General features: G+C 37.4%; 1 protein-coding gene across 1 annotated transcript in view; it reads left to right on the forward strand.

The window, feature by feature from the left end:
• PPP1R21 (protein phosphatase 1 regulatory subunit 21) overlaps positions 1 to 21,828 on the forward strand; it is a 64,294-nt gene that overhangs the window by 35,263 nt on the left and 7,203 nt on the right. Inside the window, exons 14-19 of the mRNA XM_027072503.2 lie at positions 3,016 to 3,143; positions 5,682 to 5,834; positions 9,963 to 10,055; positions 13,482 to 13,724; positions 18,704 to 18,736; positions 19,894 to 20,010. Of these exons, the coding sequence (XP_026928304.1) occupies positions 3,016 to 3,143; positions 5,682 to 5,834; positions 9,963 to 10,055; positions 13,482 to 13,724; positions 18,704 to 18,736; positions 19,894 to 20,010 (767 nt within the window). The remainder of the gene's footprint in view (positions 1 to 3,015; positions 3,144 to 5,681; positions 5,835 to 9,962; positions 10,056 to 13,481; positions 13,725 to 18,703; positions 18,737 to 19,893; positions 20,011 to 21,828) is intronic.

The raw sequence follows: 21,828 nt of genomic DNA on the forward strand, positions 1-21,828 counted from the left end.
TCTTGCTAGCAGTTTCTCCAGCATTCCTATAAAGAATGGGTGAGAGCAGTGGAGGGTAGCTATCCAATAAGAGGGGTCTTAAAGCTTCCTTTACATTAAAAAAAAATCTCGATTTTATTTATATTTCTATTTTAATTAATCTATAATATACAGAGTTTTATACAGATGCTTTCTTTTTTTAAGATTTTTTTTTTAAATAATCTCTGGACCCAGTATGGGGCTCCAACCTACAACCCTGAGATCAAGACTCAGATGCTCCATCAACTGAGCCAGCCAGACACCCCTATTCAGATGCTTTTATTCATACATTACATAAGATTAAGACACCAAGTGGTCCAAATCTAAGAATGTTAGTGTTTGTTATTTGGGACATGAGCTAATGGAACTTATGGGAGGATCAGAGGCACCCCCCACCCTGAACCCCCTTAGTTCCTCCACTTGTTTCTGTCCTTGAAAACATAACGTAAAGAGAGAATATTGGGAAACATGAAGGGTGATTGGCAAGATTATGGGGTCCTGTTACTAGGTTTACAGTTTAAATCTGTCTTTTTACTTAAGTTGTAAGACTGGTGGGTATCTCTCATGGAAACTCAGAGTGAATATCAACTGGCATTAACAGAAGAAGCTTTATGTTTCAGAGAACTCTCATTTCAAGCCTCTTCCCTTCCTGCTTTGCCCTGAATAATTGCTTGATCTAAGTTAGAAGGCAGGCAGGTGTCATTGTAAAAAGAGACCTAGAGATATATTAAAATGTCTGTCCTAATGGATTTAAAATAGGAGTGAATTAATCTTTTAACAAGTGAATTCTGAGGGAGAATTGTTACTTTTTAAAGTTTATTTTTTTTTTTGAGAGAGAGCGTGAGCACAAAAGGGGAGGGGGGGGTGGAGAGAATCTCAAGCAGGCTTTGCACTATTAGCTCAGAACCTGATGTGGGGCTTGAACTCATGAACTGTGAGATCATGACCTGAGCTGAAATCAAGAGTTGGATGCTTAACTGATTGAGCTACCTAGGCTCCCTGAGAATTGTTGATTTTTAGTCTCAGGTCTAAAGCAGGTAGACTCATAGGAAACATAAGAGAAAAATAAATCTCTGGGCTTAGGTTGCATGATTTCTTTGTTCTTTTTGGATTTAAAATTTAATGTCAAGGAACACCCTAAATAATTGAAATATTTCGACTTGATAAAGAGTACACAATTTGATTAGGAGAATTACTGTTGTCAAACTGCAGTGGCACAGGTTCAGTAGAAGCCATGTAACTATTCATAGTATTATATGACTTTGATTAAGTATCCCAGTCACCTGCTGATCACCTAAGATTACTGCCAGCCAAGTTGTATCATAGTTTTGTGTACTTCTAGCAAAATTGCGACCAAACCTTTCTGTGGTGTGTAGAGAGAAAATGTCTGTGTTACGGGCTAGCAAGTTCAGTATATAAGAGTGTTCAGTGTTCAAATCAAAAAAATTTTTTTAATGTTTATTTTAGAGAGAGAGAGTGAGCGCGTGCATGTGAGCAAGTGGGGGGAGGGGCAGAGAGAGAGGGAGACACAGAATCCGAAGCAGGCTCCAGGTTCCAAGCTCTCAGTACAGAGCCCAGTGCGGGGCTCGAACTTATGAACTGTGAGATCATGACCTGAGCTGAAGTTAATGCCCAACTGACTAAGCCACCTAGGTGCCGCCAGTCGAATTTTTATTCACTTGGGTATCTTATGAATATATAGAGGATAATCATTTATTTTTGAAAACGTAAATATAATAGTAATATACTAATTAGTTGATTATTTTGCTGTGGCAACTGTAATGTAAGGTGTTAACAACAGGGAAACTGGCTAAAAGGTATACAGAAAAGTCTCTGTAACTTTTCTGTGACTCTAAAACTAAAAGTTTACATATATGTGCATATATGTATATTAAATATATAACTAAAACAATTCCCCAGTTTAAAAATTTTAGTAAAAATAATTCTATTCATAAAACAGTGATTTTGTGTTAAAATACCATGATCATATCAGGTTAAATCTCAAAAACCATTTCTTTCTAGTCTTATTTCTTTTTAATTATCTATAATCTAGGATTAACTAGACTTCTTGATTCTGAATAAATGCAGTTCTCTGCGTACACACCCATTATAAAAATTAATTTTCATATTTTGTGATTTATTTTTAGCTTTGTTGGTAGGGATAATTAGTGCTGTTGTACCTGAAGTATTCTAAAAAATTCAGAGGAGAATGAATTGTAAACACTTTATTATTTAAAAATATAATTACCCTTCCTTATAAATCAGTGCTGTCTTAAGATTCTCCCATTATCCCTTATTTCCAGGACAAAATCATTCTGTCTCAGAGACCCAGAAAACCCCAACCTTAAGTCATTTGGCCGGTTTCACCTACTGCAATTTCTCCTCATGCTTTTTATATTTAAGTCTCTCCTGTGCTTTTCTAACCACAGGCCTTTGTTGTAATATTCTGGGACTGGAGGCAGTAGCACGTGAAGCCATACACTGGAGGATTCAGTCCCAGTTTGGCTGTGAAGATCCTTGTCAGTGTTTGTTAGGGTGTGTACTGGCAGACTGACTAAGGTCCAGTAAGGATTGCAGGAGATTGTGTTGGTCATTCTCTTCCAGCCTCATGGTTAGCTTATATAAGTACAAGATGAATTCTCATTTGTGCCTGCCAGACTATTAAAACAGCGTTTTTAACTGGTAAATACTGGTCAGGGTCATTTCCTCAACACTAGAATAAGAGCAAACACTCGAAAGAGGGAGAATCAGACCCTTAAGCTGGTGACTATAATAGAGACATCAGGATGGTGTTAAGAGACCCTCACTTGGCTCTATTCTCTCCACATGGATTTGTGACCTAGTTGATACTCAGGACAATCCCGATATATTTGGGACCATTTTTTGGTCATATTTACTGTGTAAATCTCTAAAAGCAGATATGAGAGTGAACGGGCTGGTTATCTGTATGCAACTTGTGTATGGATGGTAATAGTTTTCATTTGATTGCTTTTATAGATATCTCTAAACATTACAATCAGAAAGCTACAATAGAGCATGAACTTCCAACAGCAACACAGAAGCTCATTACAACTAATGACTGTATCCTGTCCTCAGTAGTAGCATTAACAAATGGAGCAGGAAAGGTAAGTTTTCTCTGGTTTATATTGACATTAAATTTAATTCTTAAGTAAGCTCCTTTTTTTTCCTTCCTTAAATGACATAGGAAAATTAATCTGTAAAAGAAGTTTGGAATATCAGACTTTTTTGTCTGATATTCTCACTGCCCAATATTTAAAGCAATAGGAGAGTGACTGTTTAGCATTCGTGATAAGTAGATCACTCACAGTTTATTTTTTAGTGAGATATTTGATGATCAGTATACATCTTTGTATATATCAAATGTCTGCTGTCTAGAAATTGGGAAATTACATAAAAAGAAAAACGAACCAATAAAACCTTCATTAATATTTTGGGTTTTTTCCTTCCTGGTTTTTTGTTTTTTGATAACACTTGTCCTAATGCTACCTCTGTGGTTTTGTTTCTTAACAAGAACTTTTAAGGTGACTTTGAACATATGTCTTTTCATTGAACCATTAATATTAGATAATAATTATTTGGGTCATTAAGGACTTAATTATTATGATAAACTGGCCAAAATGCATTTTCTCTAAAAATTCTGTCTTGGATATTCTGGCTTCAGCAGCTGTCACATTGTCAGTATGTGTTCATGTGGCTGTCATCAGCACCTTTACTGATTCATATTTCTCTGGGAACTGCCCGTATATGTGTAACCAAAAGGACTGTATTCAGAACTATCTTAGCCCATTTATTTCTGTGGATGCAACCTAATTTCTCAAGGAAATGCTAATTTCTACCTGTGTTTATATACCATTATTTTTCTGACAGGTTGCCCATAACAGGAACACATTTTTTTCAGGTAATTAAGTTAACCAGAAGTGATCACCGATCATATTACATATTCACTGTCCTCTTTCTCATCTTTCCCCGACTCAGACTGGTCTTTGTGACACTTTGCAGTGCTTAGGGCCATAATTAGAGGGTGTTATCTTTGGGTTCTGTCAGCGCACAGATCTGTGCCTCCAGGGTTCCTCAGCCAGAAGACCATCCCAGCTGTACCCTCTTGATCGCTTGCATCTACAGGTTTGCTGAAGCTTTCTGAAGATAATTCTGACCTTGATTTAATTAAGAAAAATTCTGGAAGAAGAGAATGTTAGCCCTTTAGAGGCGTTTCTGCAGTTTCTAACTTTTATGAAAATTCTGAAATATTAAATACCTTTATATAAGCTAATTTTAGATTTGCTTTACCTGAAACCTTAAAATGTCTCAAGGGAAGGTATCTGATGGTGAAAAATTATGCAATTTTTATAAGTTTTTTTTTAAAGTTTATTTATTCTGAGAGAGAGAGAGGGAAAGAGACAGAGGGGGAGGGAGAGAGAGTGATAGAGGATCCCAAGCAGGCCCCGCACTGTCAGTGTAGAGCCCGACGCAGGGCATGAACTAAAAAACCACGAGATCATGACCTGAGCCAAAATCAAGAGTCAGACGCTTAACCAACTGAGCCACCCAGGCACCCCTAAAAATGGTTTTTAACTGAAGTAAGTATCTGAACTAATGTTAGTTGGTGGCAGCTTAATATCTAGCTAATGTGGTTTGATTAAACTAAATTTTATGGTATATAATTTTTAAAAGCCCAGTAGGAAAATGTAACATATGTATATTGAAGAACATTTAGAAAATGTACAAATACTAGAAAGAGGAAAGAATGTAAACCTCACCATATATTGCTATGACCTAAAATGCAAATCCTGGGTATATGATTATCCATGTCATTTACAAGGAATATAAAGCTCAAGACTTTTAGAATCCTTTATTTTCTTGAATACTACCTAGTGTAGAATTTCATTTGACATAGTAAAACACTAATGAAAAATAAAATCTTTCAGACCATTAGTGATTGCTTGCTTACTTTCTGGCCAATTTTTGCCAAGGTGTAGGATACTTTGTTCCATAAGTCACTTCTTATTTATCAAAATAGGATGTTCTTTAATGTATCCAGCACTTTAATTTTTTTGGCTAATAACCTTCTCAGACATTTTTATTTGTATCACCATTTCATACAACACTATAAATGCAAAGTCATGGCTCAGTCATGGGTCTCTGTGCCTGCTTACACAGTCTTTATTATATTTGTAGATCATAAATTGAGATTTACAGAATTAAATTTAAGTAGAGTTATCATATTCAAGATGCTGTGTCCTGTCTCATGTTGGAATTGGAAACATTCAAAGTTAAAATACAAATGGAATATATAAATCCAAACATGCATATTTTGAGACTAGTGGCAGAAATTAATGAGGTAAATGGCCCATGAACATCATCCCCAGAATAAACCCGAAGCAGTCTTGGTTTTCAGAAAGAATAGAAATTGTCTAGGTTAAGACATGTCAGAAGTCTGGTCTCAATCTTTATACTGGTATTGTCTTTCTATTACAAATCATTGCCCTAGGAATTCTTCCCAAGTAAATAAATGTGGGCTTTTGACAGGTGTTGAAATTTCATTTCCATTCCGGCACCTTTAACTTTGCTTCGAAAACTATTAGGTCTATATTTTAGATACATGATTGGAAAACAAAATCTATTTCTTGTCACACTTGATTTAGATTGCATCTTTCTTCAGCAACAATGTGGACTACTTCATTGCTTCTCTGAGCTACGGGCCTAAGGCAGCGAGTGGCTTCATTAGTCCTCTTTCAGCTGAGTGCATGCTGCAATACAAGAAAAAAGCTGCCGCCTATATGAAGGCTCTGAGAAAGGTTTGTGAGCTCCTGTTAAATTAACCTCAGAGGAAAAATCAGGAATCATTCCAGAGAAGGGCAAGAGTTTTTCCACATTTCGTTTTGTTTAGATTTTACACAGTTGGGGGCACAGGTGGTTGGTGAGTATTGGGGGAGGTCTTTGGGGAGGAGAAGGTGACAGAGACCCAAACCTCAATTAATGTGTGATCTATGCATAGGCCATGTTGAACTCATGTCCCCAAGTGTCTAGAATGAGGCAGCCAGGCAGCCAATAAATATCAAACTTCAGAAATCTCAAACTTGTAGAAATAGAAAAAAATTGAAATACATTTATAATTTTTTCCTGAGTATAAGAATACAAGGTCATTGCAAGCAGAAATCAGAAGGTGTAACAGTGCATAAAGAAGAAGAAAATTACACACCAATTCCCACCCCCCAGAGGTAGCTACCCTTAATTTTGTTGGAGTATATCTGTATCCAAAAAACTTTAGTGCATGTGTGTACACACGCACACAAGGAAACACATACATGTATGTGCTGTAAAAAGCAAAGTGTATCTGGATACATACCCTTCTATTTCATTTTACTTTTTTATTTCAATTTTTTATTTAAATTCTAGTTAGGATATATGGTCAAATTGGTTTCAGGTGTAGAATTTAGTGATTCATCACTTAAATTTAACACCCAGTGCTCATCACAAGTGCCCTCCTTAATGCCCATCACCCAATTAGCCCATCCCCTGCCTACCTCCCCTCATCATTTCTCAGTTCTCTGTAGTTGAAGAGTGTCTTATAGTTTGCCTCCCTCTCTCTCTCTTTTTTTTCCCCCTTCTCCTATGTTCATCTGTTTTGTTTCTTAAATTTCACATATGAGTGAAATCATATGGTATTTGTCTTTCTCTCACTGGCTTATTTTGCTTAGCAGAATACATTCTTGCTCAATCTGCATTGTTGGAATGGCAAGATTTCATTCTTTTTGATGGCTGATAGTCCATTGACATACCCTGTTTTAGAATATTGTTTTTGTGGATATAAAAATTGTGATTTTTAATACATCAAATAATACTTTCTATAAATATAAATTGTTATCATTTTAATACCTCTATAGTATTAAATCTATAGTATTTCATTCTGTGTGTGATAATTTAATTAACTAATCCATTGCTCATGGATATTTAGGTTGTTTCCTATTTTTCACTGTTATATGCGGAGAAACAGTAGATATTCTTGCACGTGCAACTCTAACTTTGTGCATTTTTTACCTTTTTCCTCCTTATTTTTTTTTACTTTTAGGTACAAATAATGCCTAAACATATTCTTATATTACATTAGAGCATTACATGTATCGTCCCTAATTCCACTCTCTCGCCAGAGGTCACTATAGCTATCAGTTTGGTGTATAACCTTCCAGAATCTTGGAGCATTTATGCATCTGTATAAACTTATAGACAATATACAATGTATAGAATTTTCTTTCTTTTTTCAACTGAAATGCTTGTTTCATTGTGCAACTTGATTTTTTCTTTTTTTTTGACTTTTTAAGTTTTATTTATTTATTTTAAATGTTTTATTTATTTTGAGAAAGAGTGTGAGTGGGGGAGGGACAGAGAGAGAGAGGGAGAGAGAGAATCCCAAGCAGGCTGTGTGCTGTTAGAGCAGAGCCCATTGTGGGGCTCACTCTCACAAACTGAACTGTGAGATGCATGACCTGAGTTGAAAGCAAGAGTTGGACACTTAACCAACTGAGCCACCCAGGTGCCTTGATTTTTTTCATTTAAAGTGTCTTAGATGTGCCTGACTGGCTCAGTTTGAAGCGTGGGAGACTCTTGATCTCAGGGTCATGAGTTTGAGCCCCACATTGTATATACAGATTATTTTAAAAAATTAATTAATTAAAAAAATGTTTTGTTAGGTGTATAGAATTGTCGAATCACCATATTGTACATCTGAAACTAACATTGTTCTTCAACTATGTATTTAAAAAAATATTTTTTAATGTTTTATTTATTTTTGAGAGAGAGAGAGAGAGCGTGCATGAGCAAGTGGGGGGAGGCGCAGAGGGAGAGGGAGACCCAGAATCAGAAGCAGGCTCCAGGCTCTGAACTGTCAGCACAGAGCCCGATGCAGGGCTCGAACTCACAAACTGTGAGATCATGACCTGAGCCGAAGTCGGATGCTTAACCGACTGAGCCACCCAGGTGCCTGCATCAACTATACTTAAAAAAAGTGAAGAAACAAAGAAAAATTAAAAACAAATAAAATGTTCTAGACACCTGTCTGTATCATTACATATGGTGGCTACTATATTCCTTTTAAATACAGCATAGAATCTTACAATACGTATGTTTTGTGGCTCATTTAGATATTCCTTATTGGTGGGCATTTAGGTTCATTCCAGTTTTTTACTGTTAAAATAATACTTTAAGTGATAGCTTTGTAAATGCCTCCTTGGGCACATGTATGAAATATTGAGTAGTGGAATGTTCTGAATCATGTGGCTTGCACATTTTACATTTTAATATGTGTTGCAAATTGTCCTTAAGAGTAGCTGTACTGTTTTATGTTTCTAGCATTGTATAAGGCTACCAATCTCTCTTTGTGTAATTATTTTAATTATGTCTTTAAGATTAATTTCCCAAAATGGAATTGCTGGTTCAAACAAAGTCTGTGAATCTTTCAAATTTTGACACATTTTTCCAGACTACACTTCAGGAAGATTGTCTATTTATAGTTTACCAGCAGAAGTATAAATTTAACCCATAAATTTAATATTAATTAGACAAGAAGCTTCTTATTATTTTAATTTGCATTCCTTTGCTTATTGAAGTGGTATGTCTTTTCATAAAGTTATTGTTTGTATTTATTCTGTCAATTCTCTGTTCATCGTTGATCTATTTTTAGATAAATGTTCCTAATTAGGGTTGAAAGAGCTCCCTATATAGTAAGAACTTTAATCCTGTGCCTGTGTTAGAAGTATTTTTTCTCCAGTGTGCTGTCGTATTTTTTCAAAATAGAAGTTTTAATTTTTATGTCTTTAAACCAATCTTTTTCTTTATGGTGGTGATTCTTGGCCAGGGGTACTTTTCAGGATTACAGAAATGATCACCTACATTTTCTTCCATTACTTTCATGGTCTAAATTTTTAGATTGAATTCTTTAATCCATCTTGGAGTCATTCTGATAGAGGTATGAAAAAGGGATCTAAATAGTTATTTTTCTAGATTATTACCTGGTTATCCTTGTGGCTTTTATCCAGTCTGTCCTTTCTCTATTGACTTAAAAAAAAAAAACAACCCAGCATTTATCACATAATATGTTTTTGTGTATGCTTTTGTCTGTTTCTAGATATTCTGTCCTCTTCCTTTATCTGTTTATTCATGTGTTTGTTTCGGAAAGTTTTATTGGGGGGTTTAATTGACATAAAAAACTGCATATATTTCAAGCATACAATTTGATAGGTTTTGACATATGTTTACACCCTTAAAAGCACAGTCAAGACACTGCCCCTTAGTGATCTTTATTTCTGCCTCTCTGACAATCTGCTTTAAAAAAAAAAAATTGAGATGTCATTGACATACAATATTATATTAGTTACAGGTATACAACATAGTGATTCAACACTTATGTACATTACAGAGTGATCACCAAGACAAGTGTAGCTACCATCTGTCACCATACAAAGTTGTTACTTACTATTTATATTCCTCTGCTGTGCATCCTGTCTTGTATCTTATTTATTTTATAACTGGAAGTTTGCATCTTTTAATCCCCTTTCTCTATTTTGCCCATGCTTTCACCCCCCACCCCTCCCCAATCTGGCAACCACCTGATTGATCTCTGTATCTGAGTCTGTTTCTGTTTTTTTTTTTCTTTAATTTGTTTTGTAGATTTCACATAGAAGTGAAATCATATGGTATTTGGTATAGGTCCATATGCTTTTAGTTAGTGTAGATTATAACTGGAATGACAAGTTCCTCTTCGTTATTTTTCTTTAAAAAAGGTCCCTGTGACATCATTAAAAGGAAATAGTGAATGTTGGCATATGTCTGAATTTATTGTTGAACCCCATTTAACATTCTTTCTGTGTACATAGGATTCAGGAATGATATGATCTTTTCCTTTAATTCTTCTGCTGCCTTTTCCATAGCCCCTCTTGGAGTCTGTGCCTTACGAAGAAGCTCTGGCAAACCGGCGGGTCCTTCTCAGCTCTACTGAAAGTCGAGAAGGCCTTGCACAACAGGTATGGTGCCTCATGCTACTTGTTAAAGGAGCATAAATGTTAAATCCCCTGGAGAAGGCTTTTAACACAGAACAATATAAAAGACTTTATAAGTGAACATGTAAAATTAATTGTTTAACATGTGCTAAAACGCACCATAAGCATAATTCATTGAAGAACATTTGTTGATACTCTATTTTTATTTTTTTTTTTTTAATGTTTTTATTTATTTTTGAGACAGAGAGAGACAGAACAGGAGCAGGGGAGGGGCGGAGAGAGAGGGAGACACAAAATTCGAAGCAGACTTCAGGCTCTGAGCTGTCAGCACTGAGCCACCCAGGCGCCCCTGTTGATACTCTAAATAAGTCATCTTGATTCAGTTGGTGTTATAATTGCCACTCAGGTAATATCAACACACTTTGGCCATGGTGATTCTTTCTTTCTCTAGGCACTAGATTTAAAAGTCTGAACTAATAAGGCAAAAAAGGGGGAGGAGCTTGAGACTCCATGAGTTATTTATTTCTTAAATGATCAGGAACAAAAAATTTCCAATATTCAGTTAGTTGGTCAATTGAATTTGGGGGCTAGGTGGAGGTGGGAGGGAAGTTGGTACACACTGACACTGGTTTAGCTTTTGTCAGAGACGTACTTCAACAGCAGGCTTGCGTTAAGTTTTGGAAATACTTATTTTAAAGAGAGTGCAAATCACCTGACACATCCTTTTGTCTGCTGTCCTTTTGTCTTTTTGACATTAAATGAGCTAGGATGTTGGAAGTAAACATTTAATCCAGAGAGTCATTCCTAAAAAACAAAATTCTTGGGACAAAAATAAAATGTTGAATACTTTAAAAGTTGATTTTCAATTTCAATTTTCTTTTTACTTTATGTAAGGAAAGTAAGGCTTAAAGAAATTAAGCAGCTTTTACCCAAGGTAGCTAGTAAGTGGGAGAACTGTCTGGTTTCAGAGCTATTGCAGCACTGCCCCCCCTCCCCCATTGACCAGCTGTAGGCTAGTCTGATAAGCACTCTGGGTGTGACTTCCTGTCTCTCTGAAAAGAGTGAGTCTAAGATCTGCCTTCCAGGGCCTTGTAAGCATTAACTGAGCCAATGGGAGGCAGTGTGATATAGTGAAAAGAATCAGACTTGTGAGCCAGACAGCCAGACACATGGGATCCAAATCCTGGCTCTGCCATTTGCTAGCTTAGCAGGTGGTTCAGCTGCTGGGAGCTTTAGTTCTCCTCTTTGGGAAATGAGAATTGAAGGACTGTGAGGCTTCAATGGGATCCTGGCAGGAAAGTACCATGAACAGTGTCTGCTTGCATGGTAATTGCTCAACCATGATAGCCAGTAAAGCATTTGGAATTCACTGTAAGATTGTTTTTATTTTCATGTAATTCTCAAGCTTTCATTTGCCCTGAGAATTAATATATTTAGACTTCTTGTTGAATGGAGTATAACATAATTTAAAAAAAATATACAAATTATTAACGTATAGTTAATCCTTGAACAGCAAGGGGGCTGGGGCATTGATCCCCTTGCACAGTTGAAAATTCGTGTAAACTTTTGACTCCCCCAAAACTTAATTGCTAATTACCTATTGTTGACTGGAAGCCTTACTGATAGCATAAATATCCAATGTACACATATTTTGTGTATTTTATGTATCATATACTGTATTCTTACAATAAAGTAAGCTAGAGAAAAGATGTTATTAAAATCATAAGGAAGAGAAAATACTTTTATAATATTGTACGTATTTATTGAAAAAAATCCACATATAAGTGGATCCATGTAGTTCAAACCCATGTTGTTCAAGGGCCAACTGTGTATCCCAGTGAATTTTCACAAGCAAACATACTGATGTAACTAGCATCTCAGTAAAAATTTTTAAAAAGAACACTTCTGTATGTAAAGTATTCCTTTAAGAAAAAAAATACTAGTTCAGCAGCCTTCCTCATGCCCCTTTCTCGCCTTCCTCCTTGCCCCCAAAGAAAACCATCATCTTGTGTTCTAACACAATAGATTAGTGAAAAGTTCAGTAAACGAAACTTTTCATTCATTGAGATTATATAATATATATTCTTTAAGGTCTGCCTTCTCTCATTCAACATTATATTTGTAATATTCATCCGTGTTATGTGTAATGGTAATCTGTCCATTTTCATTGTTGTTTAGTATTCTACTGGGTGAATATGCATTATTCTTTTTTATTGCCTATGAATATTTGGGTAGTTTCAGGTGTTTGGCTATCATAGTGCTATTGTGAACATCCTTACATATGTCTTCTGGTAAATGTGCATCGGGTTACATACATAGAAATAGAATTGTTGACATAGACATAGAAATAGAATAGACAACATAGGATATGATGTCTTCAGCTTTAAAGATCCAGCCAAACAGTTTTTCAAAGTGTTTGTCCCAAATTCCAGTCCTGCTAGCACTATCTGGTAGTTCCAGTTGCTCCACAAACATGCCCACCTTTGTGTTTTCTTCTTTTTTAAAAAATTTTTTAAATGTTTTATTTATTTTTGAAAGAGAGAGAGACAGAGTATGAGCAGGGAAGGGGCAGAGAGAGAGGGAGACACAGAATCCGAAGCAGGCTCCAGGCTCTGAGCTGTCAGCACAGAGTCTGACAACAGTGCTTGAACTTGTGAACCACAGGGTTGACCTGAGCTGAAGTCAGACACTTAACCGATTGAGCCACCCAGGTGCCCCTGTATTTTCTGTCCTTTAATTTTAGTCATTTGGGTGGTTTCAAATTGCTTTGCTTTGATAATAGTGACATTGAATACCTTCTTTTTTATGTTTTTAGTCTTGTTCAGTGCCTATTCAAGTCTTTTTCCCCCCCTATTTTTCTATTGGGTTGTCTTTTTCTTACTAATTTGTAGAAGTTCTTTATATATTCTACATGTTTAGTCTTCTGTTGGATACATGCTTTGCGGATGTCTTCCATTTTGTGACTTTCCTTTTCACTCTCTTAATATCTTTCTTTTTTTTTAAATTTTTTTTATTGTTTATTATTTTTGAGAGAGAGAGAGAGAGACTGAGAGCAAGCAGGGGAGGGGCAGAGAGAGAGAGGGAGACAGAACTAGAAGCAGACTCCAAGCTCTGAGCGCTCAGGACAGAGCCCGACGCGGGGCTCGAACTCACCACAAGATCATGATCTGATCTGTAGTCGGCCACCCAACCAACTGAGCCACCCAGGTGCCCTGATGATATCTTTCGATGAGTAAAGATTTTTAATTTTACTGTCATCCAATTTTTCAGTTTCTGGTTGTGCTTTGTGAATCTTGTTTAACAATATTTCCTTTTCTCTGTGTAATGTTCAGGCTTTTTAAATTTTATTTCTGGGAGGCAGTTTGGGTTGATGTGCTGTGAAGCCTGTCTTTAGCCACTAAGTTTTGTCTGCATCATCCTCTAAGGTGCAGAACTCTATTACTTTTCAAGGTTCAGCAGAGTCTGGAAAAGATTTCTAAACTGGAGCAGGAAAAAGAGCATTGGATGTTGGAAGCACAGTTAGCCAAAATCAAGCTGGAGAAAGAAAACCAGCGAATTGCAGATAAGCTGAAGAGTACAAGCATCGTGCAGGGGGTTGGGCCAGCCCAGGAAAATCCCACTGGGGTGAATGCAGGGGGCCAGGAAGAAGCCTCAACCAAGGCTGTGCTGGAGCCTATTCACAGCACCAGTCTGGTAAGTGTCTCCTCCTCCTCCTCCACGCCTCCTCCCCCCCTCCCCCTCCCCCTCCCCCTCCTTCTTCTTCTTTAACGATAATTGGTAAGGCCTTAACCTAGTGTTTGCTGTTAACCATCTAAATTACATGTCAGTGTAAGACAGGTATTATCCATGTGTTCTAGAAAAAGCAAGGGGTAGTCAGGATGGCTCCTTGAAAAAGCTATTTCATTAAATTTCCTTTGATTTTCCATGACACTTCCCCATGGTAAAGGCTGTATTCCTGGAAAAGATCAAGTAAGTCAAATTTAAGGTGATTCTGTTTTTCTATAGGTTATGTTTCTGATCAAGGGCTTGAATGTCTAACTTTCCATAGAAATGACCCCAAATACCATTAAAAATTTTTTTTAAATGTTTATTTATTTACTAGAGAGAGAGAGAGAGACAGAGACAGAGACAGAGAGGGAGACACAGAATGCGAAACAGGCTCCAGGCTCTGAGCTGTCAGTGCAGAGCCCTGTGCGGGGCTCAAACTCACAAACCGTGAAATCGTGACCTGAGCGAAGTCAGACGCTTAACTGACTGAGCCACCCAGGCACCCTACAAATACCATTTTAAACCAATTTATGGTTCTTAGACAGTATAAAGCTTTACAACATATATGTAATACAGAAGCTCATCAGGTTAGTTATATTCCATGAGGCAGTATACTGCCAAGTTATCTTACAACCTTATATTTCTTGCCTTATATTTAACTGCAGTGATTCAGAAGGTGAAGAAACATCTGTCTATATTGGAGCTATTAATTACTTCAGGTAACTTCAAAGTTATGTCAAGAAAAATTTTCTAATTATAATATTCTGCCCACTGTAAGAAAAAGTTAGAAAATCTAGGAAAGGAGAAATCAGAGGGGGAAAAAACCCTTATAATTAGAAATATGGCTTATTAGGTACATTTTTACAAGCCTTTCTTGAAGATCTTGAGGTGAGCCATGGTGCTTTCGTGAGACCTGTCCTAAGCACTTGATTTTACCCTTCCTGTAGCTCACTGATGCAATGGATGAGCAAGGCATGGTCCTTCTTAGATTTACCTCACATCTGATTCAGGGCATCCCTGATAGTAAAGCATACAAACCAGCTTTTATTTTCAAGATGTATATAGGCTCCATTTCATTTTAACAGTGTCAGAAACTCAGTTTATTATTATTTTTCCTAGATGTGATACTGGTATTATGATTATTTAGGAGAATATCTTAATTTTTGGAGATAAACACCAAAGTACTTAGGTATCCCAGTATATGCAATTTACTTTCAGATTGTTCAGAAAAAAAATACATATGTGTATATACGTATACATATATATACATGTATATATCTGTATACACACACACACACAGATAAATAAAACAAATGTAGCAAAATGTTAATTATTAAATGTAGATGGTGGATATACAGACATTTCTTAAACTTTTTATCCCCAACTTCCTGTGTGTTTGAAAATTTTCATAGTAAAATATGGGGAGCAAAAAAGGATTAAAATTTTTAGAAAAGCAAAAACACATAAAACCACACTTCTCAGAGTTGTGACTTGCGTGGACACCATGCTCACAGGATGATCCTGTAGAGTGACCCTCTGATCACAGGTCTGAATCCCAGACATGAGTCCTGCACATTGCCTCTGGCTAGGAGAAGCTGACTGCCTAGAGGGTACATTCAACACACATAGCTGAATGTTGACATCTGTTCAGGGACCACCTGGGAAAGCACCTCCCCCTACTCATCTTTGGATTTCCCTTCAGAGTCTGTCTCATTGATCCGGTCACACGGTTCTCCCTCTTGGTCTGATTTCTTGTTTCTCTCCTGTCTCTTTCTCCTTTCCTATACCTGTTCCTTTGCTCGTCTCACACTTGCACTAAGCAGTAGAGTTGGTGGTGGAGGGAGTAACTGTTGGACCAGACTAGACCGGGAAGAGTGCTGATACAACAGTAGTGACTGAGCACTCTTGGGGCATGAGTGATGATGACTTTATTTGTGCTTGAGATTGGAAGTCAGTGTTATTTTAAGTAGTCTGTCCAGTTAGCATCTCTGTACATGGCCTTGATTTCTTTTGTTCACAGATTTCTGTCTGCATCTCGCAAGGGTCTCTTTCCTCCCACCCACCTTATAAGGTGTTATCAGAATAATTTTCCTAGAGTATATTACTGATAATGCACTCTCTCGCTTTAGACTTCTGGTAGCTCTGTTATCTATAGAATATAATCCACTCATTTGTTAAAGGTGTGTGGATACCTTTTCCAGACTACCTGTCTAGCCCTGTCTTCTACACTTCCTCATACAAAGCCAAATTGAGCTCTTCCCTGATAATGTTCTTGGCATTTTTGCTTCCCTTTCTTTGTTCAAGCTATTTCTTTTGATATCTGTGTATCCATTACCCCCATCATCTCAATACTCACATACTTTTGCCTTTCAACTCCTCTTTCCTTCTCCTTGACTTTCTTGAATTCACAATTCTGCCCATGATTTTAGGTACACTTGAGGTGCCACATTTTCCATGCACCCTAGTTGTGGGTGTTGTCTCTGATGGTCAGGATTAGAGAACCAAGACGTGACTGGCCTCCTTTCATTTTTCACAGTCAGTTTTTGTGGCTTTCACTCTAATGGAATACAATCATGGATAGACATTTGTGGAGCGCTGTGGGATCACAGAGAAGGCTGCTGGAGGGCGCGGGGAGGATGCCGCAGAAGAGGTAATATGGATGGGGTTCAGAAGTGAATAGGAGTCCAAGGCACGAGGAGAGTATTGCAGGCCAGGGACAGGGTCTCAGCACGTAACTCTCCTTCCTCCTGTGCGTGGCGATTCTTGCCAAAACCAGCCTGGAGACCACAGAGATATAAGAGTGATGGTGTTTTGCCTTCCTTGACATTTCTCCTTTTCAGCCTTTCTTTTTATCCCCTTGTCTTTCCCCACCTACCCCTAGTGAACTTCACTGACTAAGCATGCAGCTCTGTGTGTCCTTTCTGTCATGTTCCTTTTGGGTGTAAGGAGCAAGTCTGTGCCCATTTTAAAGTTAATTGATTGACTAAGGAAGCTCATCTTACAAGTCCTCAGAAGATTACTTTGGTTTAAGCACCTTGGGGCTGAACAAGTTACATCAGAAAGAAACTTACTATTTCTAACTCTGTGGCAGTTTGGTAGTTGAATGCATATTATTTGTCATTAAAATACCTAATAGGGTAATTTGAGCATTCAGCCACCTATCAGTTTATTGTAATCAAAGATGTCAGTAACCTCAAGAAAGAAAAGGCACAGAATAATACAAATTTCTGCTTCTTGCTGGAATTAAAGAGCATTCATAGAATTTTAAGTATATATATTTTATGTATAAAGAGAATACATGTACATTGTAGATAATTTAAAACTACAGAAAATTAAAGAAGAAAAAAGTTGACATTCTCTTGAATACTCAAGCAACTACTGTTAACATTTTTCCTGCAAAATTTCATGCCTGGTTGATACTGTGCTGCATATCATTTCAAATCTTTTAAGGTAATGTGAACACATAAATATTTATCCTATTATTAGAACTCTGTATAAACTTAGTTGTTGATTGCATAGTATTCTATATAGAATATACCTTAGTTAACCTATGATTGGACACTGGTTATAATTTGTGCTATTTTAAATAGCATCTCCTTTTGTGCATAAGGTTCTTTCTGCATCTCAGATGATGTCTTCAGGATACAGTCTCAGGGTTAGAACTATTAGGTCAAAAGACATGAATGTTTTCAAGTTTCTTGACCTTTATTGCCAAATTATTTTCTAAAAGGGCCATATCAGTTTACGCTCATTAGCATCATATGAGAACATGTTGAAATTATGTATGTTGATTTTTTTCCTTCCATTTATGTACTACCATTCCTCTGTGGGTCTGTGTGCTATAATACATTCTCAAACCGTAACCAGGGAGTCACTGGATAAGGGTGGGGAGGCAGAATATAGATCCATGCTCGTAGTTTCTCTTGCCAAATGTAGTCATATTTGAATATATAAAATTAAATGATTGGCATGTTACCATAAACGGCTTTTAACTAAAAGAGAAAGACTAATTGCTACTCCTGCTTCAGTGAGTAGAAAATTATGGTTCTATTAAAAAAAAAAAGTAGTATAAAAGATTCTTTTACAGCTAGGTGGGCATGACATTCATTAGCATACACTCTGTTGATACTCTGTTCACTGTTCAGAGTAATACTCTGGAGGAAATTATTTAGAATCTGTGAAAACTGTTTATTGGTGTGATCTGTGGGTATCAGAATCCACTGAAACTGAATTTCCAAGTTTCCTTAAGTTATTGTGCCCAAGCACATGCATTTCCATTTTGAACAATAACCTGAAATCAGTATTCATGACTATCTGCTTTGAAATCTTAATACACAAAAGCAACCTGGCAGTACTTTAATGTGTCTGAAATTACATTTTCTTTTTCATTAATTTAAACCTCAAATTAGTATTTATTAATGTCATAACATTGTATCAAAAGTGTATTTCTTCTTTCTCCTTTTGAACTTTCAGCAGAATGTTTGTTATTTGTATTTTCTGTTTGGAATGTTTAGTTATTATGGTCACCATAAAACTGTCTTTACCCCTCCTCGGCTACTGTTTTGGAAATAGACCCAGAAATGATGAGTCAAAGCTTTTCTCCCTCTCTCTCTTCCCAGGCAATTTGTTGGGTTTCAGTGAAAATGACTGCAGCATTTTGATAGAGGAAATAGTGATGATCATTATCCATTACGGCCTTATGATGGAAATAGTGAACACAGTTAGCTCTCTGTAGGTACAGCTTCCTTGTAGTAAAAGACCTTACAGGGTGATGATCTAGGACTGCACTCCCAGAGCACTTAAAAACAGTGTGAACTGAGAAGCGAAAATATTACAACTGTTTCAATCATTGTATTTGAAGTGAAAACAATCTGTTCTAAGGATTTTTTCCCCTTATATTCTAGATTGGGATTTTAACCAGGACATCTGACAATGAGGTAATGTGTGCTTAGCGTCATATTTGTTAGTAAATATTTGACTGTATGTTTGTTCACAAAGTCCAGCAAAAGTCAGCTTTCTCTAATTGTTTTCTGACCATTCTAGAAATTGTGGAGCCAGTGTTTTTCTCCTCCATCCACGGATCCATGTTGCTTTTCTTTCTGGTTCTATTTTAACTGTCACCAACATATTGCAGCCTGTTTTTGTAATTGTCTCGTTGAACGACTTGGCTTGGCAGTTTGACAAGGTGTGGTGAGAGCTTGGCCATCAGTTCGCTGGCATCCTGAGGGAGGCTGGAGGTGTTAGCCCTCCTAGTGGGCAGGCTGGGGAGAGGGCTTTTCAGGGTCTTGACCAACAGTGTAGTGTGCTTGCCAGTTCTTTCCAGCCCTCAAGGGAGTGAACCCAAATTTGGCTTTTGAGTTTTGAAATATTGTAAAGTGTAACTTTATAAATAACCATTCAAGGAACACTGAAGTTATTCAGCTTTCTACTCAGTATAGCAAGCTGGTAAATATAGTTCAAGTAGGTTGGTAAATTCGATTTCCCTATTGGCCTTTTACTTTAGGTAATCTTGAAATTTCTCTGTGTTTTTAAACTTAAAACTCAATAACATACCATTGCTAGAGTAACTAGAGGAAATACTGGTGTGGGACAAGGCCCATAAACTGTTCAGAATAGAAATGGTTTCATTGGTTAGTGTGTTTAAGAACATTAGAGCTGTCTTAAGATAATTTGAGGGGAAAAAAGAATGTTCAGATTTTAGGGGTTCCAACAATGCTCCCTTTCCCCTGCCTTCTTCCGGTTGGAGAGGATGTAGGTGTCAGACAGGTCTGTGGCTTCTCAAGGCTGGATGGAGGGACATGACTCCAGAGGTAGTGGGCCTCCCAGTCCTTCACTTATGCTCTGTTCTTTTGAAGCCACGACCTTATTGTGAGATAGGCAGAAATGCAGAATAAGAGGTATTTAGAATACACATTTACCTGGCTTGTCTGAAGTTTCTTTGAGGGGTAGGAAAACTATGATTCCCTATCCGATTTAAAATGAAAGTGTACAAAATGTTGTCCTTTTCTTTTTTCTTTTGGAATGATGGTAATCTTTTCTGGAACTGCTTCATCTCACTGGCATTTATTTAGTTAGTTATGTGTGCTCTGTTCAGGTTCCAGATGTGGAGTCTCGTGAAGACTTAATTAAAAATCACTACATGGCAAGGATAGTGGAGCTGACATCTCAACTGCAGCTGGCTGACAGCAAGTCAGTGCATTTTTATGCCGAGGTGAGTGGAGACTTAATTAGATTTGGGGGCTTTTTCCTCACTCTGTCAGCAATTAGGTCACTGTCCTGGTCTCCTGTTACTCATTTGAAGAGAGAAGTTCGTGTCTATGCATCCGTGTGAAGTTGGTTGGAGTTCATATTGGTCAGGCTGCATCCAACCCCACATCCTCATTTCAGTACATAGGGACTGATTTGTCATTTCCAAATTACTGAAAGACAGTTGAGAGACTTATCAGTCACCTTTTCTATGGTCACATAATATATGTTTGGGGCATTATTGCTAGAGATTGCTTGTTTTAGAGAATTATAGGCAGGTAGACGTTCACAAGTCAAGGAATTTTATGCAAAGAAATTAAAAAAATATGACTGGTTCTTTTTTTCCTGACAAGTTGTAGAAACGAGTTCCTATAAATGATAAAATGAATAAGTGATAAAATCCTATAAATGATAAAATGTGACCTTTTTTAACCTTTGATATATAATCTTTTTGTTACATTTTCTTCTTCCCTAACCAAATAACTCATTTTCTTAGGAGAATTAGAAAAACCCTATGCAAGATACTCAATAACATCCTACACCAGTTCATTAATTAGAAGGGAGAGAATGAAGCAAGAAAGTGCAGCGATAGAATGGATGTGCTCAACCTATAAGAATACCTGTAAGGTCTCTCACTTAAAACTTTACACTAAAGGTCAGTTTTAGATGTCAGACAGAGAATTATAATGCTTTAAGTTGTTAAAGAGATTGAGGGGCACCCGGGTGGTTCAGTCGGGTAAGCGTCTGACCATTGCTCCCAGTTCAGGTCTGGATCTCAGGGTCTTCAAGCCCCACACTGGGTTCCACTCTGGGTGTGAAGCCTACTTAAAAAAATAAATAAATTGTTAAAGAAATTGGGAAAGAAAAGACAACACCCAGTACTGGGACCTGACTTTGTGATTTTCTACTGTACTACGGAGATAGAGGGGTTGATAGGAAGCCAGTTGCTAGAGGTGGAGAGGGACTTTGCTTCTTTTTTTCTTGCTGGAAGAAATGATGTGCCTAGGTCCATGCTGTTCACAAACCACCATTCCACACCTCTTTGATCAGTTAATAAGAGTGACTGCTTGTTGGGCTGTAGAAAATGGGGAGCACAGCGAACTGGCTGACCTATGCTGGTGCTGCTGTGGTGCTGAGCTTCTGAGGCCATGCAACCATGTCCTTGTTTGGATCCCTAACTGCCTTTGGAGTTAGTGTCCCAGACTGGATTGTCGTCTTTCTGAGGACCCGTGCCTTGCAAATCTCTCCCTCTTTTTCAGGTTTGGTGCCGAGCACATAGTAGATGTTTGGTTAATAAATGGTGGTTGATTTGGTGGAATTCTCTTGTGAGGAATGAAATAAGTAGCTGGGGAGTGTTGGCTGTTTCATTTCCAAGAGATTTGCTTATCTTGGGAAATGTTTTCAGCGCAATGTGATAACAACAATTTTTACATTGTCCTAGTTTTTCCTCGTCTGTAAACAGGAAGTGGTGAGCCCTCCGTATGACTTTACTGGAATGGCTAGTCTGAGTGATGTCCACACAGATTCAGATGTGTCTCAACAGATCCTCCTTGTCAGTCTCTCGGCCTTATCAGAAAGTTTAGTGATCCTTTGATGGCACACTGTCTTTAAACAATAGTGAGAAACAGAATTTTTCTTTTCTCTTCTTGATGAGCTCTGTCTCTGGATAGCCCAGCTTTGGTAGAACCCCAAAGAAAGCAGCTGGGATCTTCAGATTCCTACACTGACTTCATATTCCCTGTAGATTGAGCCTAATCTGTAGCCTGGGACTGTAAAGCTTTTA

This window comes from Acinonyx jubatus, chromosome A3, assembly GCF_027475565.1.
Source record: "Acinonyx jubatus isolate Ajub_Pintada_27869175 chromosome A3, VMU_Ajub_asm_v1.0, whole genome shotgun sequence".
Taxonomy (NCBI): Eukaryota; Metazoa; Chordata; class Mammalia; order Carnivora; family Felidae; genus Acinonyx; species Acinonyx jubatus.